This window comes from Dermacentor albipictus, chromosome 5, assembly GCF_038994185.2.
Source record: "Dermacentor albipictus isolate Rhodes 1998 colony chromosome 5, USDA_Dalb.pri_finalv2, whole genome shotgun sequence".
Lineage (NCBI taxonomy): Eukaryota > Metazoa > Arthropoda > Arachnida > Ixodida > Ixodidae > Dermacentor > Dermacentor albipictus.
The window spans coordinates 74,659,542-74,679,734 of NC_091825.1; the positions used below are offsets into that span (position 1 = coordinate 74,659,542).

Here is a 20,193-nt window from a genome sequence, read left to right on the forward strand (position 1 = left end):
ACTTGTGTATGGCACCAATCATTGTGTGACACAGACACGTCTTTCGACACTTCAGTTAAAGAATGGCATATAAAAATTAGTTACACAAAGGCTTAGAGGATGGCCTGTCTTATAGCTTGCTCTACGCTGCTACTCCGTACTGGACGAGAGGGATGAGGAGAAATAAAATCATGAATACTGCTTACACAAAAAGCAGGTGCGCATATAAATTACTCTACGTTGCACTGAGTTGTGTGTAAATAGGTAGAGTTGCACTTATCAAGGGTGCGTTGTGTTTGTTAAGCCAATGGCCCAAAACAAAAGCATTAAATAGTAAGCGGCTAAGGACGAGTGCACACAATACTAGCTTCAGCCGCTCTTGCATGACGGCCAGGCAAACATGAAACATGTGTGCAGGTGTTTCTTCCACTTTTCTGTGTTAAGTATTTGGGCCATTGTCCCTGCAATCTACGAGATGTGGAGGCGACACCATGGCGCTTTTTTGTCTTAGTGGGCTTCTCTTATGCGATCGCCTGTGGTCCCGATTTTCTTCGGGTGACTACTCAAAAGCAGAGTTGCGAATGACGCAACAAACCATTGTGTTCATGTTTGCTTGCGCGAACGTGATCTGTATAGCTCAACAGCAAAATTCAAGAAGCTTTCACTTCTCCATCTCCCTGCTTATTTGTAAGCCGTCACAATGTGAAGGTATCTCTTGAAAAGCTGACAGTATGGCCATTTTCGTTCAGCAATGTCGAGAAGTTCCTAGGGGTAATCTAAAATGCAAGTCTCGTCTCGTAATGGAACGAGTGCTCTGAAGAGTTGTTGGGAAGGCAAAATTTCGTATATATATAACACGACTCCCTGGAGAGAAGTCAAAACTGCCTGCCAGATTTGGTCAAAATTTTACTTTCTATAGCCTGCCGCACTATCTTGAGTAGCGCAGCTCATGAAAATCTGAGAACATTGTTAATCCTAATGTTCTGGACATTGCATCCCTTATTACGTAATAATTCTACAGACCATTATTCTACATTAAAATAATTCCGCTAAATGTACAACTTGAACATCTATGGTCGCCCGCTATTATGACACCTTTCTTCCTTTAACTTGTGGGCGTAAACACAATGGCGGCTTTGATATGAACGTGTGTACACTGCCTTTTGTTGAAAGAAGAAAATAGATGAGATGTCAGCGTTTTAATAAATTGCGTAATAATGTTCTTTCTCACGTTGGCGCAAAATTTGTTTTCGTTACTGCTATAGGATGAGACCGGACATACGCGTGTATTTTCGCGAAGCATTCGTAGACTTACACGCGTGTAGTCGCGTGAAAGTCCGCGAATACACGCAATCTTGCGGTGCGACTGACCGCTCGATGGTCTTTAAGTGTATGCGTGGGTTTCACCCGCCGTGTCTAGTTAGTGGCTAGGGTGTTGGACTACTAAGCACGAGGTCGCGAGATCGAATCCCGGCCAAGCCGGCCACATTTCCATGAGGGCGAAATGCGAAAACACCTGCATACTTCGATTTAGGTGCACGTTAAAGAACCCCAGGAAGTCGAAATTTCTGGAGTCCCCCACTACTGCGTGCTTCATAATCAGATGGTGGTTTTGGCACCGCGACAATCAACACTGTGGACAGGGGCATGGCGGAAGAGGCTGCTATCGGCCTAGCCATCGTACACGCTTCAACCATACCGGCACCGGGTGGACTCGTCACTGTGGTCACTGATTCATAGACCGCCAGCAGGACTTTGGCACAAGGGACGGTGACACCCTACACACACCACACCCTTCCATGATTGCACCCCACAGCTTTACAAATGGTGCGTATCGTCTGGACACCTGAAAATGCCTCTCTCCATGGTAATTAATGCGCTAATGTGGTAGCCCGAGAGCTCACAAACCGGGCTTCATTGGAAGACCTGTCGAACCCAGACAACGCACTGACAGAACCACTGAAATACACTGAAACTCTACAACATTACAGAGATAGCAGGAGGTACTTCCCCGCCCCCACATAATTTCTCTAACCGAGAATCTGCCGTCGCGTGGCGACAACTCCAAACTAGTTCCCTTCCCTGCCTCTTTTATCTTCACCTCTTCCACCCGCACAGTATCCTACATACTGTCACTAAGGTGGAGCAAAGCCCACAGTATATCATTGCGCCTGGGAGCGCCCACCACCCCTCCTGGTTACTCCCCTATTTCTACACATTCACCTTCCTCCTGGGAGACTGTGCTGACCAGCTTAGACGAGCCAGAGCAGTGATGGCTGATCTGGCGGGCATGCGGAGTTGAGTTAGTCAATGAGGCCCTGAACTAAGGGCTCCACCCTAGGAGGAAGTCACCCCGCCTTATTAGAAATTGCAATAACGTTTATTGAAAAGTGAGAAGCAGCAGATAAACAGCATCCTTGCAGCAGCGAACAGCCCAAGCTCTCTCGCAAAGCACAGCACGGGTCGTCATCGTCGTCTCCGAGCTGCTATCGGAAACACGAGGCGCGTCGGCTTCATTACAAATAGATATTCTTTCTCTTTTGCTCTCTTTGGCACGTAAAGCCCCATATATATTTTTTTTGTATTCACGGGTTTCATTCACGTTCGCAAAGGCACTTTCGCGTAGCACGTATTGAGCAAGAGAAAGTTGTATGAGGAAGTTTTCATGTTGCCCTACAATATTCAGCACAGGAAATACTTGAATGCGGTGTTTCTTAGATTGCGCAACGTACATCTCACCCTGCAATTAAAGAATTTTCGTCTCACCTAGTTCAGACATTTCATACTTAAGACATGCTTCCGGTCTACAGAAGCGGCACTCATCAGATATTACAATGCAGGTAGTCACTAGCTTTCCTTTGTCGTGTACAAAGACTTATTTGCGCTCATTTCTCGCTCTAGCCGCTCCCAGGAGAAGCGAGATTGGCAACGTTTGATATGTCGCCAGTCTTCTAAAGAATGCCCAGTGTGAAACATTCTACATTAGAACGCGGAGCATAAACATTCTTTTCAGCAAAGAAAACCCTTTTCGGAGAGCAAACGGTTCTTCCAACGCCGAACTACGTGCTACCGTTCATAATCGAATGTGATGCGAGTGACCGTGGCATGGGCGTAGTACTGAGTCAGGTGAATCAACACGGCGATGACCTTTCTGTTATTTACGCCAATAGGAAAGTGACATCACGCGAGCAGGCCTTCAGCGCAACAGTGAAAGAATCTGCATGTGTGGTATGAGCTGCAGAAAAGCTTCGGTGTTATCTCTGATCGCCATCGTGCATTTAGGAAACCGAGCCTACCTCTTGTTTCGTTCAATCAAACGTCGAGGGAAAGCTGGTTCTTCCGGAGGTGGAAGTTAGCACAAAAAGAAGTCACTTCCACAGTAGGGCGAAAGAAAGACGTAAATTACTCAACTGCTGATTGCTTCAGGCGCATTCTGTGGTGTTCCTCTGCTTATAGCACAAAGTCGGCGAAGCAGAACCTTTTTTATACAAATTGTGACTCTCGTCACTGTCCGTCTATAGGAAATTATGGCTGCCTGCAGTTCAAAAATATTGTTAGTTCGGGTTCGGTCCTATCATCATCATCATCATCGTCGTCGTCGTCGTCGTCATCATCATCATCAGTCTATTTTATGTCCACTGAAGGGCGAAGCGTCTCCGTGTGATCTCGAAAAAACCCTGTCCTGCGCCAACCGATTCTAAGTAGCGCCTGCGAATTTTGTTAATGTGATCACCCCACCTGGTCTTCTGCCCTCCTCTACTGCGCTTCCCTTCTCCTGGTAACCATTCTGCAATCCTAATAGTGCACCGGTTATCTAACCTATGCATTACAACACCGGCCTAACTCAATTTTTTTCTCTTAATGTCGACTAAAATATCGCCTAACCCCGTTGGCTCTCTGATCCACTTCGCCCTCTTCTTGTCTAGGGAAGTTACGCCTAACATTCTTCGTTCTATTGCTCTTTGCGCGGACCTTAACTTCTTCGCGAGCTTCTTTGTCAGTCTCCATGTTTCCGCCATATATTAGCACCGGTAGAATGCATTGATTGCACACTTTGTTTTCAATGATAACGCTAAGCTTCCAGTCATGATGTGATGATGTCTGCTGTATGCGCTCCAACTCATTTTTATTCTTCTGTAAATTTCCTTCTCATGATCAGGGTCGCCTGCGAGTAATCGACCTAGGTAAACGTACTTCTTCGCAGACTCTAGAGGCTGACTGAGAGTCCTGAACTCTTGTTCCCTTGCAAGGCTATTGATCATTACCTTTGTCTTCTGCCTATTAATTTTCCGCCCCACTCTTCTACTCTCCCTTTTGAGGTCCTATTGTTGTTGTAATTAGTCTCGACTGGAGAATATCTTTTTGAAACCGAAGGTTGCTAAAATATTCGCCATTGATCCTTACTCCTAAGTCTTCCCAGTTTAATAGCTTGAATACGTCTTCCAAACATGAAGTAAAGAGCATTGCAGATTGTGTCTCCCTGTCTAAAGCCTTTCTTTAAAGGTATCTTTCAGCTTGTGCAGAATTAAAGTAGCTGTGGAATATCTGCAGATATTTTTCAAGAGGTTTACGTCAGCCTCCTCTACTACTTCATTACGTAATGCCTCTATGACTGCTGGGATCTCTAACGAATCAAATGCCTCTTCGTAATCTATTAAAGCTATATCGAGAGGCCGTTCGTACTCTGCGGATTTCTCAATTACCTGATTGATGACATGGATGTGATCCATTGTAGAATATCCCATTCTGAAGCCAGCCTGTTCTATTGGTTGACTGAATTCCAGTGGTGCCCTTATTCTATTTGAAATTATCTTGGTGATTATTTTATACAATACTGGAAGTAAGCTCATGGGCCTATATTGTTCAATACTTTAACTTCTATCGTTTTGTGGATGAATATGATGTTGGCATTCTTCCAGTTCTTTGGGACTCTTGAAGTCGTGAGAGAGCTTGTGTAAGAGGGCGCCAGCTCCTCAAGCATATCTCCTCCATCTTTGATTTAATTTACTGTTATTTCATCTTCTCCTGCCGATTTTCCCCGTTCAGGCCTTGCAAGGCATCGCTACATCGCTAACTCCATCGCTAGCTATAGAAGGAGCCTCTGTAACCTGTTCATTACTACTTCAAATGGAGGTATCGTGGCTGTGCTGGATACTGTTCAGGTCAGTATAGAATATTTTTGCTGCTTTTACTATATCTTTGAAATTTCTGTTGATATTTCCCTGATCATCTTTCGTGCATACACCTTGGCTTGTCCTATGCCAAGCTTTCTTCTCATTGATTAGATGCTGCGTCCATTTTTTACTAGTTCATCAGTCTTTCTTCAGTTATAATTTCGAATATTTCTTATTTTCTCCTTGTTCATCACTTTTGACAGTTCGGCGAATCCTACCTGATCTCTGTGTTGGACACTTTGATTATTTGTCGTGTCTTTATTAGGTCCTTCGTTACTTGAGAGAGCTTACCTACTTCTTCGTTTGGTGCCTTACCTCCCAGTTCAACTGCTTTTTCTGAAGCCAGCCTAGTTACGGTTTCATTCATTACCCCTATGCCATCTTCATCTCTCTGTTCTAAGGCTGCATATTTGTTTCCAAGTACCAGCCTGGATTGCTCTGGTTTTACTCTTATTGCTTCTAGGTCGGCCAGCTGTTATTGAACAATTTCGCCCTTTTTATCTTCAAGTCGAGGTGAATCATAAACCTTACTAACCAATGACCATTGCACTTTACCCTACGTAGCACTTCGACATCCTGCACTGTGGTGGGAACTGCATAAAGTAGGAAATCTGTTTTATTTTTTGTTTCACCATTAGGGCTTTGCCAGGTCCACTTTCTGTTGCTACGCTTCCTGAAGAAAGTGTTCACTACAGACAGCTTATTTCTTTCCACGAGTTTTACAAAAATTTCTTCTCTAGTATTCCTAGAATCGACGCCGAAGCTGCTGCCAATTGCTCGTTCAGCAGACTGCCTTTTCCCCACTTTTTCATTGAGGTAGCCCATTACCACATTATGCTGATTTTAAGCTATTGTCTTCGCTTATTCAGCATCTTCATAAAACTTATCTATTTCATAATTATCATAACTGAAAGTTGGAGCGTAAGCTTGTACTGCCTTTATTCAATACCTCTTATTAAGTTTTATTTAGACTACTGCTACCCTCTCTTTATTACTGTAGAATTCCTCAATGTTGTCCGCGATGTCCTTACGGGTTAAGACTCTTACTCCGCATTGCTTTTTTACCTGGGAGCCTTCTACAGCAGAGGGCGTTGCTGTTAGTCAGCTGTGTATAAGCCTCACCAGTTTGCCTAACCTGACTAAAGCCAGTGATATCCCAAATGACGCCTGATAGTTCCTCAAAGAGTCCTGCTAAGCTACATTCGCCAGAGTTCTGGTGTTAAACGTTGCTAGGGTCTGTTTCCACTGGCAGGCTGTCGGGGTCCAGAGATTGTTAGCACCATCTGCTGCGTCGCAGGTCTGATCACCGCCCAGGTCAGATGTTCTGCAGGCTACTGGGGACTGAGGGGAATTGATTGGTCGAATGAGTGATTTGCGAGGTAGTGGCCGAATACTGTACCGGGGAGGCCAATTTCTATTCTGGTGATAAAGTGTCTTTTGTTGAAGCCTAGTGGGCCTTCCTAATTTGGTTGTGCTTGGATTAGTATAGCCCGACTAGTCCTCGGCACTTTTGCCGGTGTCAGGCGCCACTCCAAACCTGGAGATGTAGTGTACTGGAGGAGGTGAATTATGGCTTACTGCCTTCAATTAGAAAAAAAAATCCCATAATACGAGCTTCTGACTACGGCAACCGAGCAACCGAGATAGCTAAGCTAGATAACCCTGCAGGCTCAGAGGTCACCTTATGGTCCAGCCCAGAGGATCCTAAAAGTCTAAATATTCTATTGGTTTATCCGCGATAGACGGGTTAGATAGGTTAGGTGGAATGGATAGGTAGCACAATATACAATTATTCTAAATGCTTCTAACCTCGTTGTTTCAAAATCTCCCGTACGCAGGTTACCGTGAATGCGGCTAAGTTTACGAGAAGTATCGGTGACCTTGAACAACACTTAAAACGAGTAGGGTTCAAAGGAATGGGAGGAGTGATCGCTTCTTTTACTCGAAAAGCCACCAGACACGTAAACGAAAGATACATCAATCTTGCGCTGCGTCGAAGGCCGAGCCGTTGTGTGTAGATAAGCTGCACTGGCATACACATATACCTAAATATATACGGAAACTTTCGCTCCGAACAAATCCAAAGACTCCAACAACGGGTTCTTCTGCGACACGCGGCCCTTAACACTACTCGCGTTCAATAAATAACGTGCACGATGCGCATGTTTCGATTACAAAAGAAGGGCATCTAAGCAACCAATATCCGGTAGCGAGTCTACGAAGTTGCTCCAGATAAATTCTTGCACATTTTTTTTTTGTGTGTTATGAAGTGTACAGTACTAACGTATATTCACGCATTAGGTTGCCTGATTACCTTTATGAGATGGGTATAAGCAAAATCATATGTAGTTAGTTTATTTGCCATTCGCTGTTTTGCCTTATTTCGGCATGCACTTAGACATGCACTCAGTGGCTATGGTGGTGGGCTGCTGAGCACGAGGTCGCGGGATCGTATCCCTGCCACGGCGACCGCATTTCTATGGGGGCGAAATGCGAAAACACCCATGTACTTAGATTTAGGTGCACGTTAAAGAACCCCAGGTGGTCAAAATTTCCGGAATCCTCAACTATGGCGTGCCTCATAATCAGAAAGTGGTTTTGGCACGCAAAACCCAATAATTTAATAATTTGTGTTTTCAGACATGCGTGGTTTAACCTTTGAGGCAAGAATATGGTTACTGAACGGATAAACCACGTAATTTTTCAACTGCAAAAACGGCATGCGACCTGCCGTTTTTCAGAGAAATAATAACAGGGAACCCTGACCATTAGAAGGAAATTAATAGAAGAATAAAAATGGTTTGGATCACATGCGTCAGACATTTTCATCTCCTGACTTGAAGCTTACCTTTATGATTGAAAACGAAGGTGTACAATCAGCGCATTTTAACGGTGCTGACATATGGGGCACGGACTTGGAGGCTGACAATGACGCTTGAGAACAAGGACCGCACAAAGAGCGATGGAAGGAAGAATGCTAGGCATAACCTCAAGAGACAACAAGATAAAGGTTTGAATCAGAGAGCATCGGGTATAGCCGATATCCTAATTGACATTAAGAGAAAAAAATGGAGCTGGGCAGGTCACGTAGAAAAGCGCAGGTTAGATAAACAGTGGGCCATTAGGGTTACAGAATGCGTGCCAAGAGAAGGGAAGTGCAGTCGAGGATAGCAGAAGTCTAGGTGGGGCGATGAAATTAGGTAATTCGCGGGCGCTAGTTGGAATCGGTTGTAACAGGACAGGCGTAATTGGAGATCGCAGAGAGAGCCCTTCGTCCTGCAGTGGACGAAATATAGGCTGACAATGATGATGATGATGATGATGATGATGATCTAGAAAGTAAGAAACTGCTTAGTTGGGTGTTTTGCAAAGCACTCTACCACATTCTAATTCGAATTTTTCGCTGAACTTCGTTGTTCAGGAGTTGGTTAATCAATCTTGACTAATTTTGAAATAAAGCAGAACACAAAAATAGTTTGACTAACTACATACAACAGTCAGCAGCATGCATTCGGTCCATCGGCATATATTTAGGCTCTCGCTAAATTTAGCTAGGACATCCTGTATATATGGGGGAAAAGAGAGCAGAAATGTTTATTTACGGCCACGTGATTTAGCACCGAGTGAGAGGGACCGATTTTATGGCTTCGTGCGTCTGGTGTTGCAGCACTGGCAGTGCGTCTTTCGCAGCCAAAAAAAAGCGTTGCATTAGTTTCTACTTTACTAAATGAAACGTTCTTGAAAATGCCGCCAAAGCTTGTCGCCGCTTAAAACTTGGAAGACAACCATCGCTCACACGCCGAGAAAATATGCCGAAACTAATCCGTACAGCGAGCTAAGAAAGAGAACGTCGTGTACTGCAAACGAGTGCGCTGAACAACCATCGACAGCAGGCCTGTCTATTCCTTTTCTTATATGACTATATTTGATAGTTTTTTGTCAATTGTCTTACACTTTCTGCACATTTGCTCTTTTCCACAGAACATCCTTTACAGATATCGAGATGAGCGACTGAAAAAGTTCAGTGATTTTCTGTCCGTTTTTCGTCTGGTGAAGATGTCTGCACTTGAAGACGTGTTTCGAAGTAAGCTCTGTGAACTCAGACTGAAGGAGATAGACCAAGCGTACTGCGTCAATGTACTGGACAGCCTCATGGAGACTTTCATTAGTGCATCTACATCTGTGGTAAGAATGCGAGCGGTGTCATTTGTATATTGAGTATATGCAATTTAGTAAGATACTGCTTGTGATATTAACGGATAAGATGCGGTTGCTTATTTTGTTGACATACTAGCAGAAAGAAGTTTATTCGTGTGATCTATTTAGGGACACCTAAAGGTGAAGAAATGGCTTTGTAGCGCTTCAGCGAAAATAGAAGATTAAGGAGCAGGGAAGAGTCCATGCAATCTTCCATAATGGCTGAAGCCAGCACTGACCAAAGCGTTACACGCGAAAGCACTCATTCTTGCGGTAACGTCTTCTAGCAGCATCAAGCCACCGAAATTAAGTTGCCATGCGTTAAAATTCCAGTGTGTTGCGGTTGATATAGGAACCTACGAATACTTTGTTCTTCTATAAGTGAAGCCTTCTTTATCTACCCTTCGAGTTTTCACGTGGCTGCTTTTTTCTGATGCACTGATGGTTAGTAACTACGCGAAAATATATGTTCTTGAAGAAATCTACGCTGAAAAATATTGCACTTATTTTTTGTGATGTATCAGCCGGGTACAATGTTTTATCAAGAATCGTTTAGCACGCCCAACGAGAGTTCTTCATGTATTTAGGCTACAGTCCTTGCGTAGGATTGCAGAGAAACTAGTTTGAAACGCAACAAAGAAAGTTCCCAGTTCAATACAAAAGAAAAACTGGAAACAAATCGTGACTATATATGGACACCACGGGCCTAGTGCCCGTACTAAGGCCTGTCCGAAGCATAGTAATACGATCACGGGCGTTAAAGCTTTCAAGACATACGCAGTTCCACAGCCCTAATCTTCTAGCAGTGCACGAAAAGAAAGGCTGCAGAGCATAGCTCCGGTAGCTCCGGCATTGCGCAGCTGACACAATTACTTACAACAGGTAATTCACTAGGTATGACTCGTAAGCTTCACGCTTGTGTTGTAGTTGCAGTGGATTTGAATTTACGACGGTAGAATTCTCAACTTAAATGCCTCAAAGGTATGCCCCCATGAGTTCAGAAACACAAAAATGCACGCGCGCATGCACGCATACAGATACACACACGCGCACATATATATGAATACATGCATAGCAGGTACAATACAGTGTGCCTACACGAAGCACTCAAAAACATTTTATATTCAACACTGACGGCAGGTATCCTGCTGACACCATATTAACATCACCGCAGGGTAGCTACGAGAACAATTCACAAACCTAAATACCTGTGCTGTAGTTTCTCGACCGGAAATGTGAAAAGGGAAATGCAAATCGGACCACGGCACGAGCATCTTTAATGAAGTAGCGAGTGTGCGACATGCGTGGCTACGGAGTGTTTCTGAATATCAAGTGCCCGGCTACCTGATGGGAAGCTTTCAGATTGCTTGTGTGATACACTCGACGCGCGCTGATGATGATATTGCTAGCTCATTGATCTCTTAGATAAGTTGGTCTATGTTGCAAAGTTTACATCAAGTCCAAAAAAACGGGAAAATTAAATGATAACCCCTTTTTTGTCTTGTCCTTGATATTACATGCTCGCTTTCAATTTAGCACTCACGTTTCCACGCTAAACTATAACTCCCTTCTTGGTTCATGTCGGATTAGGCGTATGTCACTACGTTTGCTTCATTTATTTTGTTCCCGTTCAAGGGCTTCCGCAATACAGCCGTACATGATAAAAAATAATGTTAACTGAAAGCAGCATACGTCGACAAGGACTACGAAAAATCCCGACGGCGTACTAACCAGAAAGAAGGATTGAATGAGGCAGAGTTACTCGGTCCAGGGACATGGTGGCTTTTGCCGTGGCACTGGATTGTCGGGCGCTCAAGCCGAGGTGTAAAAGCGTGATCCGAGCGCACAGCTACTGCATTCTTTGTTCGATTCCTAGAGTAAGTGTTGATAAACCCGATTGTAATATTTTCATACGAGAAGCAAAAGACCTTGAGTAGATTTGAACCTACATAGCTATCGTGTGTCAGCCTATTGTTTAGAAGGAGGGTTAACCGAACAAGGTTCTAAAGAAGTTAAGGTTGAAGATGTTCCTGCTTTGAATAATTCTTTCTCGTTTGCTGTAGTTTCAATATATAGGGACCGCAAATTTAATATGTTTATTTCAGATGATCATTATTGCTTTTGGAATCGTTACGTTCATGAACCCGGAGAAAATATTTAGCCCAGCTACAATATACTCATGTATGTACATCTTGACACTGATGGATGTTTTCACAAATACGATGCCCCATGCTGTCAGGCTGAAGAGCCCGGTGAGTAAAAAAAAAGCACTCTATCAAAGCAGAAGAAAAAGAAGTGCCCTGGTCGATGCGCATTATGAAATGAATGTTAAAAACAGGCAGGAATAGTGGTGTCATTGTCGAATTGGGATTTTAAGTTCACATTAGGTATCACGGCTATATTGCATCAAGAACACATCCCACAGGGCCCACAGAAACCTCTTAACCTGCGCGTGCGCCTAGGTACACCGTTCTCATTGTGTCTCACTGACGCCCCCACTTTTTCATCATACATGAAGGGAGTAACGCATTTACGCAACTGCGCTCTCCTGTAGCACTCCAATCGTATACCATCTGAAACGTGTAGCTGTGCTACCGTGTAGGCCGCCGACACAACAAGGAAGCGCAGTTAACTGCTGCTACTTACACAGTGAAATTCCAAGTTCTTGCAAATTGAGGCTGGCGAAAATTGACCCAAACTTGCTTGCTGTGGCACAACGCGTGCGCCGACGGCAATATTGCGGTAGTGCTTCGTTCGGAGAGTTGGCTCAGCACTGCGGATTTTGGGGTTCTCAATAGTTCAAGAGAGGATGTCTAGCCGCACCAAAACTGAACATCTTTGTCGTCTTTGCAGGCAAGGTGCATTGCCTAAGGGGGTGATCCAAGGTTTCATTAGCAATGAGAAAGCGGGAAGCTTGTATGAAAATGAACGTCAAGCTCATAGAGCTCAAAATGTGGATACGGGATGCAGGTTCCAGGAAATAATTCTACTTTATCAAAGAAGCACAAGGATATATAGACAGTTACCAATGAGCTAAACAATATAACTGCTGCTCTTCCAAACTTAAGCCGGAGGCCAGATACGTAAACAAGAAATGGACAGTTGTCCGAAGCAACCTACCTGCGTTGTAATGAATCGTACCAAGGTAAAACAGGTGTAGTAATCAGGTTCAATCACCACCAGCAGATGAAAATAGTTGCGATTTCAAATTGTAACACAATTATAGCTAAGGAAAAACTACAGAGAAGTAGGAAATCCGGATGAAATCAGGCAACGTTGTAAGCAACAGCAAAGAAGAGGAATTGTTCACTCAGCTGTCAAGAAGTCTCAGCAGCCACCTTTACTGATAGGAAATATGTGTAGGTACTGACCTCATGGTAGGACGGAATAACGCTGGATCCGTGCTGATAGAGAGCATTCAAATTGTTTGCGATCTTGTATGCACGACACCTAGTGATGTCCAGTGTCGTAATGATGTCAAAGAATATTGTTACTTAAAAATGGGCGTGGTTATACTGGTGAGGGTAATATTACCTATTATCTAACTGAACACTACACATTTACCCTTATAAACTAGCATATACACGAAACAGAGGGAAAACAAACAGAAAGCCTGGCTTTAGGAAGACAGCTGACGCTACTATAGGGTTAGGCAGGAAAGAATGCAACGGTGGCGTAGAGGTAGAGCATCGGCCTCGCGTGCAAGAGGAGCGTGGTTCGAATGCCCGTGCCGCGCAATTTTTCACCAGATTAAAAAAAAATCCGCGTGTTGATAAAATAGCATAAACAGCCCTGTAGTGCGGCACGATCCCGGTGAACAGAACCGGTAACGCACTCCGTCACAAGAGCAGGATTGGACACCCCGGTGCAGTACTTGGCCACAACCTCCTATATGAATGCAACAGAAATGTGTATAACAGCTGTGTCTTACCAGTTCTCACAAATTGAGGACGACGCAACGAGCTATGGAAAGAAGACTGATGGGTGTAACCGTAAAGGGACTCTAAAGTGAAAAATAATGTCTTCAGCATCAGTGAATTACAGTACTACAACACCACTCTTACAATGATAAGACGTTTGGTAAGCCATAAAAAGGGCAAGAAAGAAATACGGGTGGCGACACCTACTTAATTTCCCGCACCTGGGGGCTGTGACGTCTTGGATTTTGATGGCATCTTCTAGGGCCTACCAGTTATATATTGCGGCATAGATTGACTACATTGTGTTCTAAAGGAACCAAATATTAAACATGGCAAGTTTCGGCAACCTTTATTCAGCAAATGCAGCCCAAATGCGAAAGCATACTTTGGAATCCCTGACGTCACGCTGACGTACTAGCGCTGGAGTTTCCGCGCGAAATTCAAATACTGATACTTGGACTACATTTTCTCATCTAATAATGAATTTTTTTTTTTAAATGACCGCCTGCAGGGTTCTCAACCAATGCTTCATTAGTCTAAACTGATTTATTGTTTCGCTTTAGTGACCCTTTAAGGGATAGGAAAAGAGCAGATTGGGTGAGGGAACAAACGCGACTTAATGAGATCTTAGCTGAAATCAAGAAAAATAAATGGGCATGGGCAGGACATGTAATGAGGAGGGAAGATAACCGATGGTCAGTAAAGGTTACGGTCTGGATTCCAAGGAAAGGGAAGTGTAGCATGGGGCGGCAGAAAGTTAAGTGGGTGGATGAGATTAAGAAGTTTGCAGGGACAACATGGCCACAATTAGTACATGACCGGGGTAGTTGGAGATGTATGGGAGAGGCCTTTGCCCTGCACTGGGCGTAACCAGGCTGATGATGATGAAAAAAGAATGAAACAATATGAAAGGCGTGATGTAAAGACACTTGAAAATTGAAAAATATACACATAGGTAACATGATATTCACCCAAATTTAACATTTAACAAATTTAACAAATTTAATAGAAAGCTTCGCAGTTGTAGAAAAATTTGTCCTGCTGCAGGATTCGAACCTGGGACCCACGCCTTCGAGAGGTGGTTGCCCTGCCATCTGAGCAAACCTGAGAGGCTAGCTCGGGCCTCCACAACTACGAAGCCTTCTCCCTGAGATTCCAGAACTAGTTTCTTTTGCAACTTCCTCTTACATTCGGGTGGATAACAATTTTCTCTTCCGTGACACTTCGTCCAAATTATGGGCTTCTGCAGAACGGTTCTATCAAGCAATATTTCATTTTTTGTTGGTTATGTGGAGCTGTTCCTACTGACTGAATTCCGTTCTTCTTTACGTTGTTAAGGTTTTTCGCAGCTGTCGAAGACTAATGTCATTTTTTGCTAATGAAGAATGGAACTCTCAAGCAATTGAAAGCACTGGAGGCCATGAAACTGCCAGTAAGTCTTTTTTTCTTGAGACTAAAAGAATTTCAAATAGAAAAGTTGATGGCATGTCAATAGTTGCGCACATAATTTTGTTTTTTCATAACGTTACCAAGAAGCGCTCAAGCGTTCAAATCGACTAGGAATGGAGTGGTACAATATTTCTTTTCATCTAACACTATCACCCACCTCTTTCTAAATGCCTTGCTCCTTTAGTGGAAGAAATGTTCGGCGGAACACACACCAAGTCAAATAAACATTATGCGAAGTAAGGATAATTACAACAGCGCCGCCATATATAAGTACATCATTATTGTTACTGAAGTTAACCGCTTGCACTTGATATCCACTTTCTTGACTTGCAGGTAGACAATTACATGTAATTCATTTAAATTCTTTATTGGCGCACTTAGAACATACAGAAATACCAAAAACTGGTTGGACCCATCGCCACAGGCTAGGTTCGGGTCCATTGAAAAATAAATAACAATAGCCAGTATAAAGCAAGTAAGATACATCACGTACATCAACACATTTGTCGTACACTCGTAACTTGCACGAGCGTACAAAAGGAAATGCGAAACAGTGAAAAGCATGGTATAGTATTAAACATTTCTGAGTAAATATATAAAACACACATAAATTGTGAGCAATTATGTTTTCGGTAATTCTGTAATTGAATGCCTAATTTGTTTACTCAGTAAGCTAACTGTAATTCAGTTGCTTTCTTTAGTCATAAATTACACGTAATCCGTTATATTTGTGACGAAAACAGCTCTGACAGGAGATGCAGCTTTGAGCGCCTAGATTTGGCGCGAATAACAGAGTTTCTCCTATTTCACCTATCGCGCTTCACCTATTGAAAGCTATGCACCAACTAGCCCCACAACGTGTTTTACAACAGAGTCCACAGGGATGAAAACATGTGCATAGTTTGCCTCTTTCCCAGAATCAGCCTTTTTGCAGCCGCGAATAAATCACGAGAACATGGCAGGCTTCCGTATTTGCAGCTTCTCTTGAATTTCCGACGTCTGCACTTTCATCTTGTGATAAATGTATCTCCCTTTCTCCTGGAAGCGCTTAAAGGCGGCCTTCTAAAGCGGTAAGAGCTGCTCCTCAATTTTTCGCTTAATGTAGCGAATGAATTCCCTGATGTACACCGAAGTTTTTCATGCGATTCTATTGGTTTGATTCACGAGACTCGAGTGTACATTTTTTTTTAATTGCAACACAGGAACAGTATTTCTAGAAGGCAAGAGTATGCAGCATCATAGTGAAAACATTTCATATTTGGCCCCTTCATCGAGTAACGTGTGCGTCTGCAGCTGTCCGTTGCGATTACTTTTTCAAACCTAAATGGATAACGATTCAAGGGCGCCGAGATGTTGGCAATCAAATTAAATCGGTGCTCGTTCCTAATCCCCTAACATACTTTTTTAAAGTTTTCACTGGCCCTGTGGGGAGCATTTACCATTAGGCCCAGCAGCATTGAAGAGCTCCTCTTCGTAACAACCTCTACACCATAGCATGGAGCAATCACGATGTCTTCAGCAAAGTTTTTGGTCTTACTACACAACCATTCTCTGCGGCGCACACAGTGAGTGAGCTTTCGCTGTCTCTGCATATATGTCCCCACAAGTAAACGAGGGAATGTTACCGAATAGCATTTTTGACAAACAATTCTTCGTAACGTTAACAACGTGTGAAGGACTGCAGAGGACATATCGGAAAAGTCGGTACAGCTCATTTGCTTTTTTGCATTTGTGCAACGGTAATAAAAATATGGATGAAAACAACGTGAAATTTTTCGATTACATTTTAATAATTCCTCAGCTTTGTGGGACAGCAATCTGTAAGTGTAATCACTTGCTTTGTTTGAAGAGGTAATTAAGATAATAAACGGTCACTTTTTTGTACCGTGTACAAATCCACTGCTACCAAATTTTTTTACACATGTGGTCGATTTTTTTCTCTTTGTGTTCAACTTGCGCTTGTATGTGAAAATATCACTCGTCTGCACGGTAACCTGTCTTCACTATCGGCCCGTCTGTATCAGTGAGCGGTTTACCTACGCTTCTCCTTTGCTCAAATTCTCGTTCCACGACCGTCTTCGCCGTATACTGTAATCTTTGACCGTGTTTCAGTTCCGCCGCTCTTTAAGAGGCTGGGAACACGTATGACATGTTATTTGTTTCGTATTTCTTTCTTTTTTGGGGGGGGGATGGGGGGGACGGTAACCCGACGCCCAGCAGCCTCGCCGCCGAAGCTAGCGCACCCGTGCCAAGGCATCGTCTTCAGTGAGGTGCTTGGAGATGTGCAGAAGAAAGCAACATCTATCTAATGGTCTTCCAAAGAGCCCAGCATTGCAGCATATTACTCACATTTTAATTAGTAGAAGCATGCACATCACTGAGAAGACCTCAAAAGGCGTTGTATTTTACAATGACCGGCAAAGGTTCAGACAAATGACGCATTCAAACGTACGCGTAATTTGGCTGATTGTCTTTCACATTGCCTTCGGGCCCGTGAATATTAGTTTTATTGAGAATAACTTAGGTGTGTTAATAAACGCGAGAAACATTTAATTACTTTCTTTCTTTGGCCTCGTGTATTTAGGTCGCTTTCCAGCCAAATACAAATAAAAGAGCTTAGCCGAAAAGACAAGTGCGATGCAGCTGAACTTCCCACCCGGAAGTTGAAAGAATGAACTGCTTGAAAAATGAATATTCACTTTAAGCGGCCATAGTGGCGATAAGCAGTAAGCACTCAAGCAGTGATAACTGGTAACAACAATTGGGTTTCATTGCAGCAGCGTTTGGCTAATATTTCCGAGCTCCAGCTCGGAAATATTCGGAAAAGCTCGGAACTTTTCTATTCGAATTCTGCAATCAGCCCTCCGCGATTGGTCAAGCACTTTTTTTTGACCACCCCCACTTCACCTCTCTATCACACGACATCATGAAAACCGCGATAGCACTCCATCTGATATGACGTGCACACACGGATTTTGCAAAATTTGACCAAATAAAATATAGTTATTGCTGATTCGACGTCGTTTCCCCATCAACCCTCGGCTATTGGTCAAAATGTTTCAAGCTGCACACACTTCACGTGCATCTCACGAGACGTCACGAAACCGCAAAAGCTCACCGCGTCAAAGTGACGTGTACGCGTTAAAGATGCATTATTATGCCGAACAAAACTGAATTTTCTTCTGAATAGCCGAAGGATGCCCCATTCCGAAAGGAACAAAATATAACTGCCGCCGAACGCTCAGGCACTGGCTACTCGCGCATGGGTTTATTTGCGTGTAATAAAGCTTTTCGCGCGGTCATGTAACGTTTTCGAGACCTTTCGGCACATTTGCGACCTCATTCTGCCAACTATTCTTTGCTGACGATCCGTTTTAGCGCCATTCTTAAGCTTCCGTTCCATTCCGCCGCGATTGTTGACGAGCCACCGCAAGCTAAGTAAGGCAAGACGGACCGATCGCAGACGCTGGCACAACCCTCTTCATCCAGTTGTCGATTTTCGCTGCAGTTGCTCGACCCCATTGAATCCCTCTCCACTTGAGCGTGCTCCTCGCCTCTTGGGAGCCACTTAGATAAGACAACCCGCTCAACGTACACAATGTTGTTCGTTTTTCAAGCAAACAAAAGTGACTTCCTATGAACGAGCAGAGCGTTTGATTGGTCTATTCAGACAACCCTGCGGGTGACCGCCCGATGGTTCCGTCGGCGGCTACGCAAATTTGACTTCAGGAGATTGGAATAAAAACGTATTGGAATAGTTTTACGTTATAGGGCTCCAATTCACTTCTCTTTACCCACTTTCAAATAATTGTGCAATGTTACTAGCGTTAATGCTAAGCTCGTGAAATGATCGACTGCTATAGCAGAGGGGGCTCAATTGTCAGTTGCGTTTTGCTAATAATCATTCTGCATAACACTATTTTGCAGCTGGACAAATTACCTTGAGTGACTGCTCCTTTTCCTGGGCAAAGGAAGACTCCAAGAGGGATCCTCCGGTTCTTCAGAATATCAGCGTCAACGTGAGCAATGGCTCCATTGTAGGCATCGTGGGTTCTGTAGGAAGCGGGAAGTCTTCGCTCTTGTCGGCTGTCTCCGGCGACATGAGACGCCTGAGGGGATCCACAGCGCTTAGAGTGAGTTATCAACGAACTGGGTCTCTTTGTCACCTGTTTGTAGATGGGTTGATGTTAAAGCTACATTCCGATGTGCGTGCGTATTCTGATCGTATTGCAAGCTAGAGGGCAAGAAACCAATTCCTGCTCGAGAAGAAGCCCGATTCTTTCCCGTTAATAGATAACAACAGGTATAAACAGTAGGCAAGGCAACTACAATCGGAAAATGGCCAGTAGATATTAGGCAATTATTTACAATCTTCTAATTTAACCCTGACAGCTTTACAGCTAATACGTGCTTCAGTGTGCTCAACATGATGAGAGACCTTTTCCTCTGCATTTCTTTGGCGCATACTTCCGTCCGCCACTGCGTTAGCCTTCGAGGGCAGTAGGGTCTAAATTTAGAATTATTGCTTCCACTGCATTTTTTTTCTCCTGAGAGAGTGCTAATGCCAACAACAAGCAACTGATAGCCCAACACAACCGTTTCTACTTATGACACAACTGCTCTTTATTTTATTAGTGGGATAGAAAAATAATTAAAGCAACAATTAAAATCACAAAAAAGTGATGACAGCTGTAAAGTATTACTGTAAAATGCGCATTTAGCTTTGTATAGAGGTGATTCTTTAGTGTATTCACTGTGTTGCGTCCATTTGAGATAATGCCTGCTATACGTTAGTTACTTGCCGCCTGTGCTGCTTACTGTAATATTTAAAGCGGAGCCAGTAGTTATGCATTAATGCACTTTTTTTACCGTCTTGCACGTTGTACGTTATCACTTTGTGATAAGTAAACTAAAACTCCCACTCAAGGACAGAAAGTTAGCGCGCGACCAATTTTTGTAACGCTCATCGCTCCATAGCACGGTGTTTCAAGAAAGTTCCGCACTCGCATTCCAGATTTTCTTTTTGGCAAATATATCCTTTCAATGCCTAATCAGGCGTAATATTCCAACATGCTTCTTGCTGTCCACTTGACAGCAAGAACGATCTGCCACTAGCAGGTCTTGTCCTCGCTGAGTGCTTTCCAGTGTCATGGACGCTTGTTCTACTCTATGGCTGGAGTTTTGGTTCATCTATGCATGTTTGTATGGGTTCGCTTGATCACAATGTAGCTTTCGTTTACACTATGCACAAACCGTTTTACAAATGCCGTGCTTGTCGAAAAAAAATCGTTGCCTGCCGATCCTTTCTGTAAACTACAAAAGAGCTGCCATCTTTCCCACAGGAGCTTTCGCTTTTATGACGTAGTGCATTCATGCTTGCATTGCATTGCGAGAAAAGACGTAGTAAAAACGCATATCAGACCATTGGTAGGCCCCAGGGTTTAGGAAACCGCACGAAAGAGTACGTTTCGCTA

At 43.6% G+C, this 20,193-nt stretch overlaps 1 protein-coding gene across 1 annotated transcript in view; it reads left to right on the forward strand.

Moving 5' to 3' along the window:
* Window positions 1–20,193, forward strand: part of LOC135899744 (multidrug resistance-associated protein 1-like) — a 41,776-nt gene that overhangs the window by 13,303 nt on the left and 8,280 nt on the right. Inside the window, exons 8-11 of the mRNA XM_070539648.1 lie at window positions 9,135–9,338; window positions 11,456–11,602; window positions 14,609–14,702; window positions 18,647–18,852. Coding sequence (XP_070395749.1) covers window positions 9,135–9,338; window positions 11,456–11,602; window positions 14,609–14,702; window positions 18,647–18,852 — 651 coding nt within the window. The remainder of the gene's footprint in view (window positions 1–9,134; window positions 9,339–11,455; window positions 11,603–14,608; window positions 14,703–18,646; window positions 18,853–20,193) is intronic.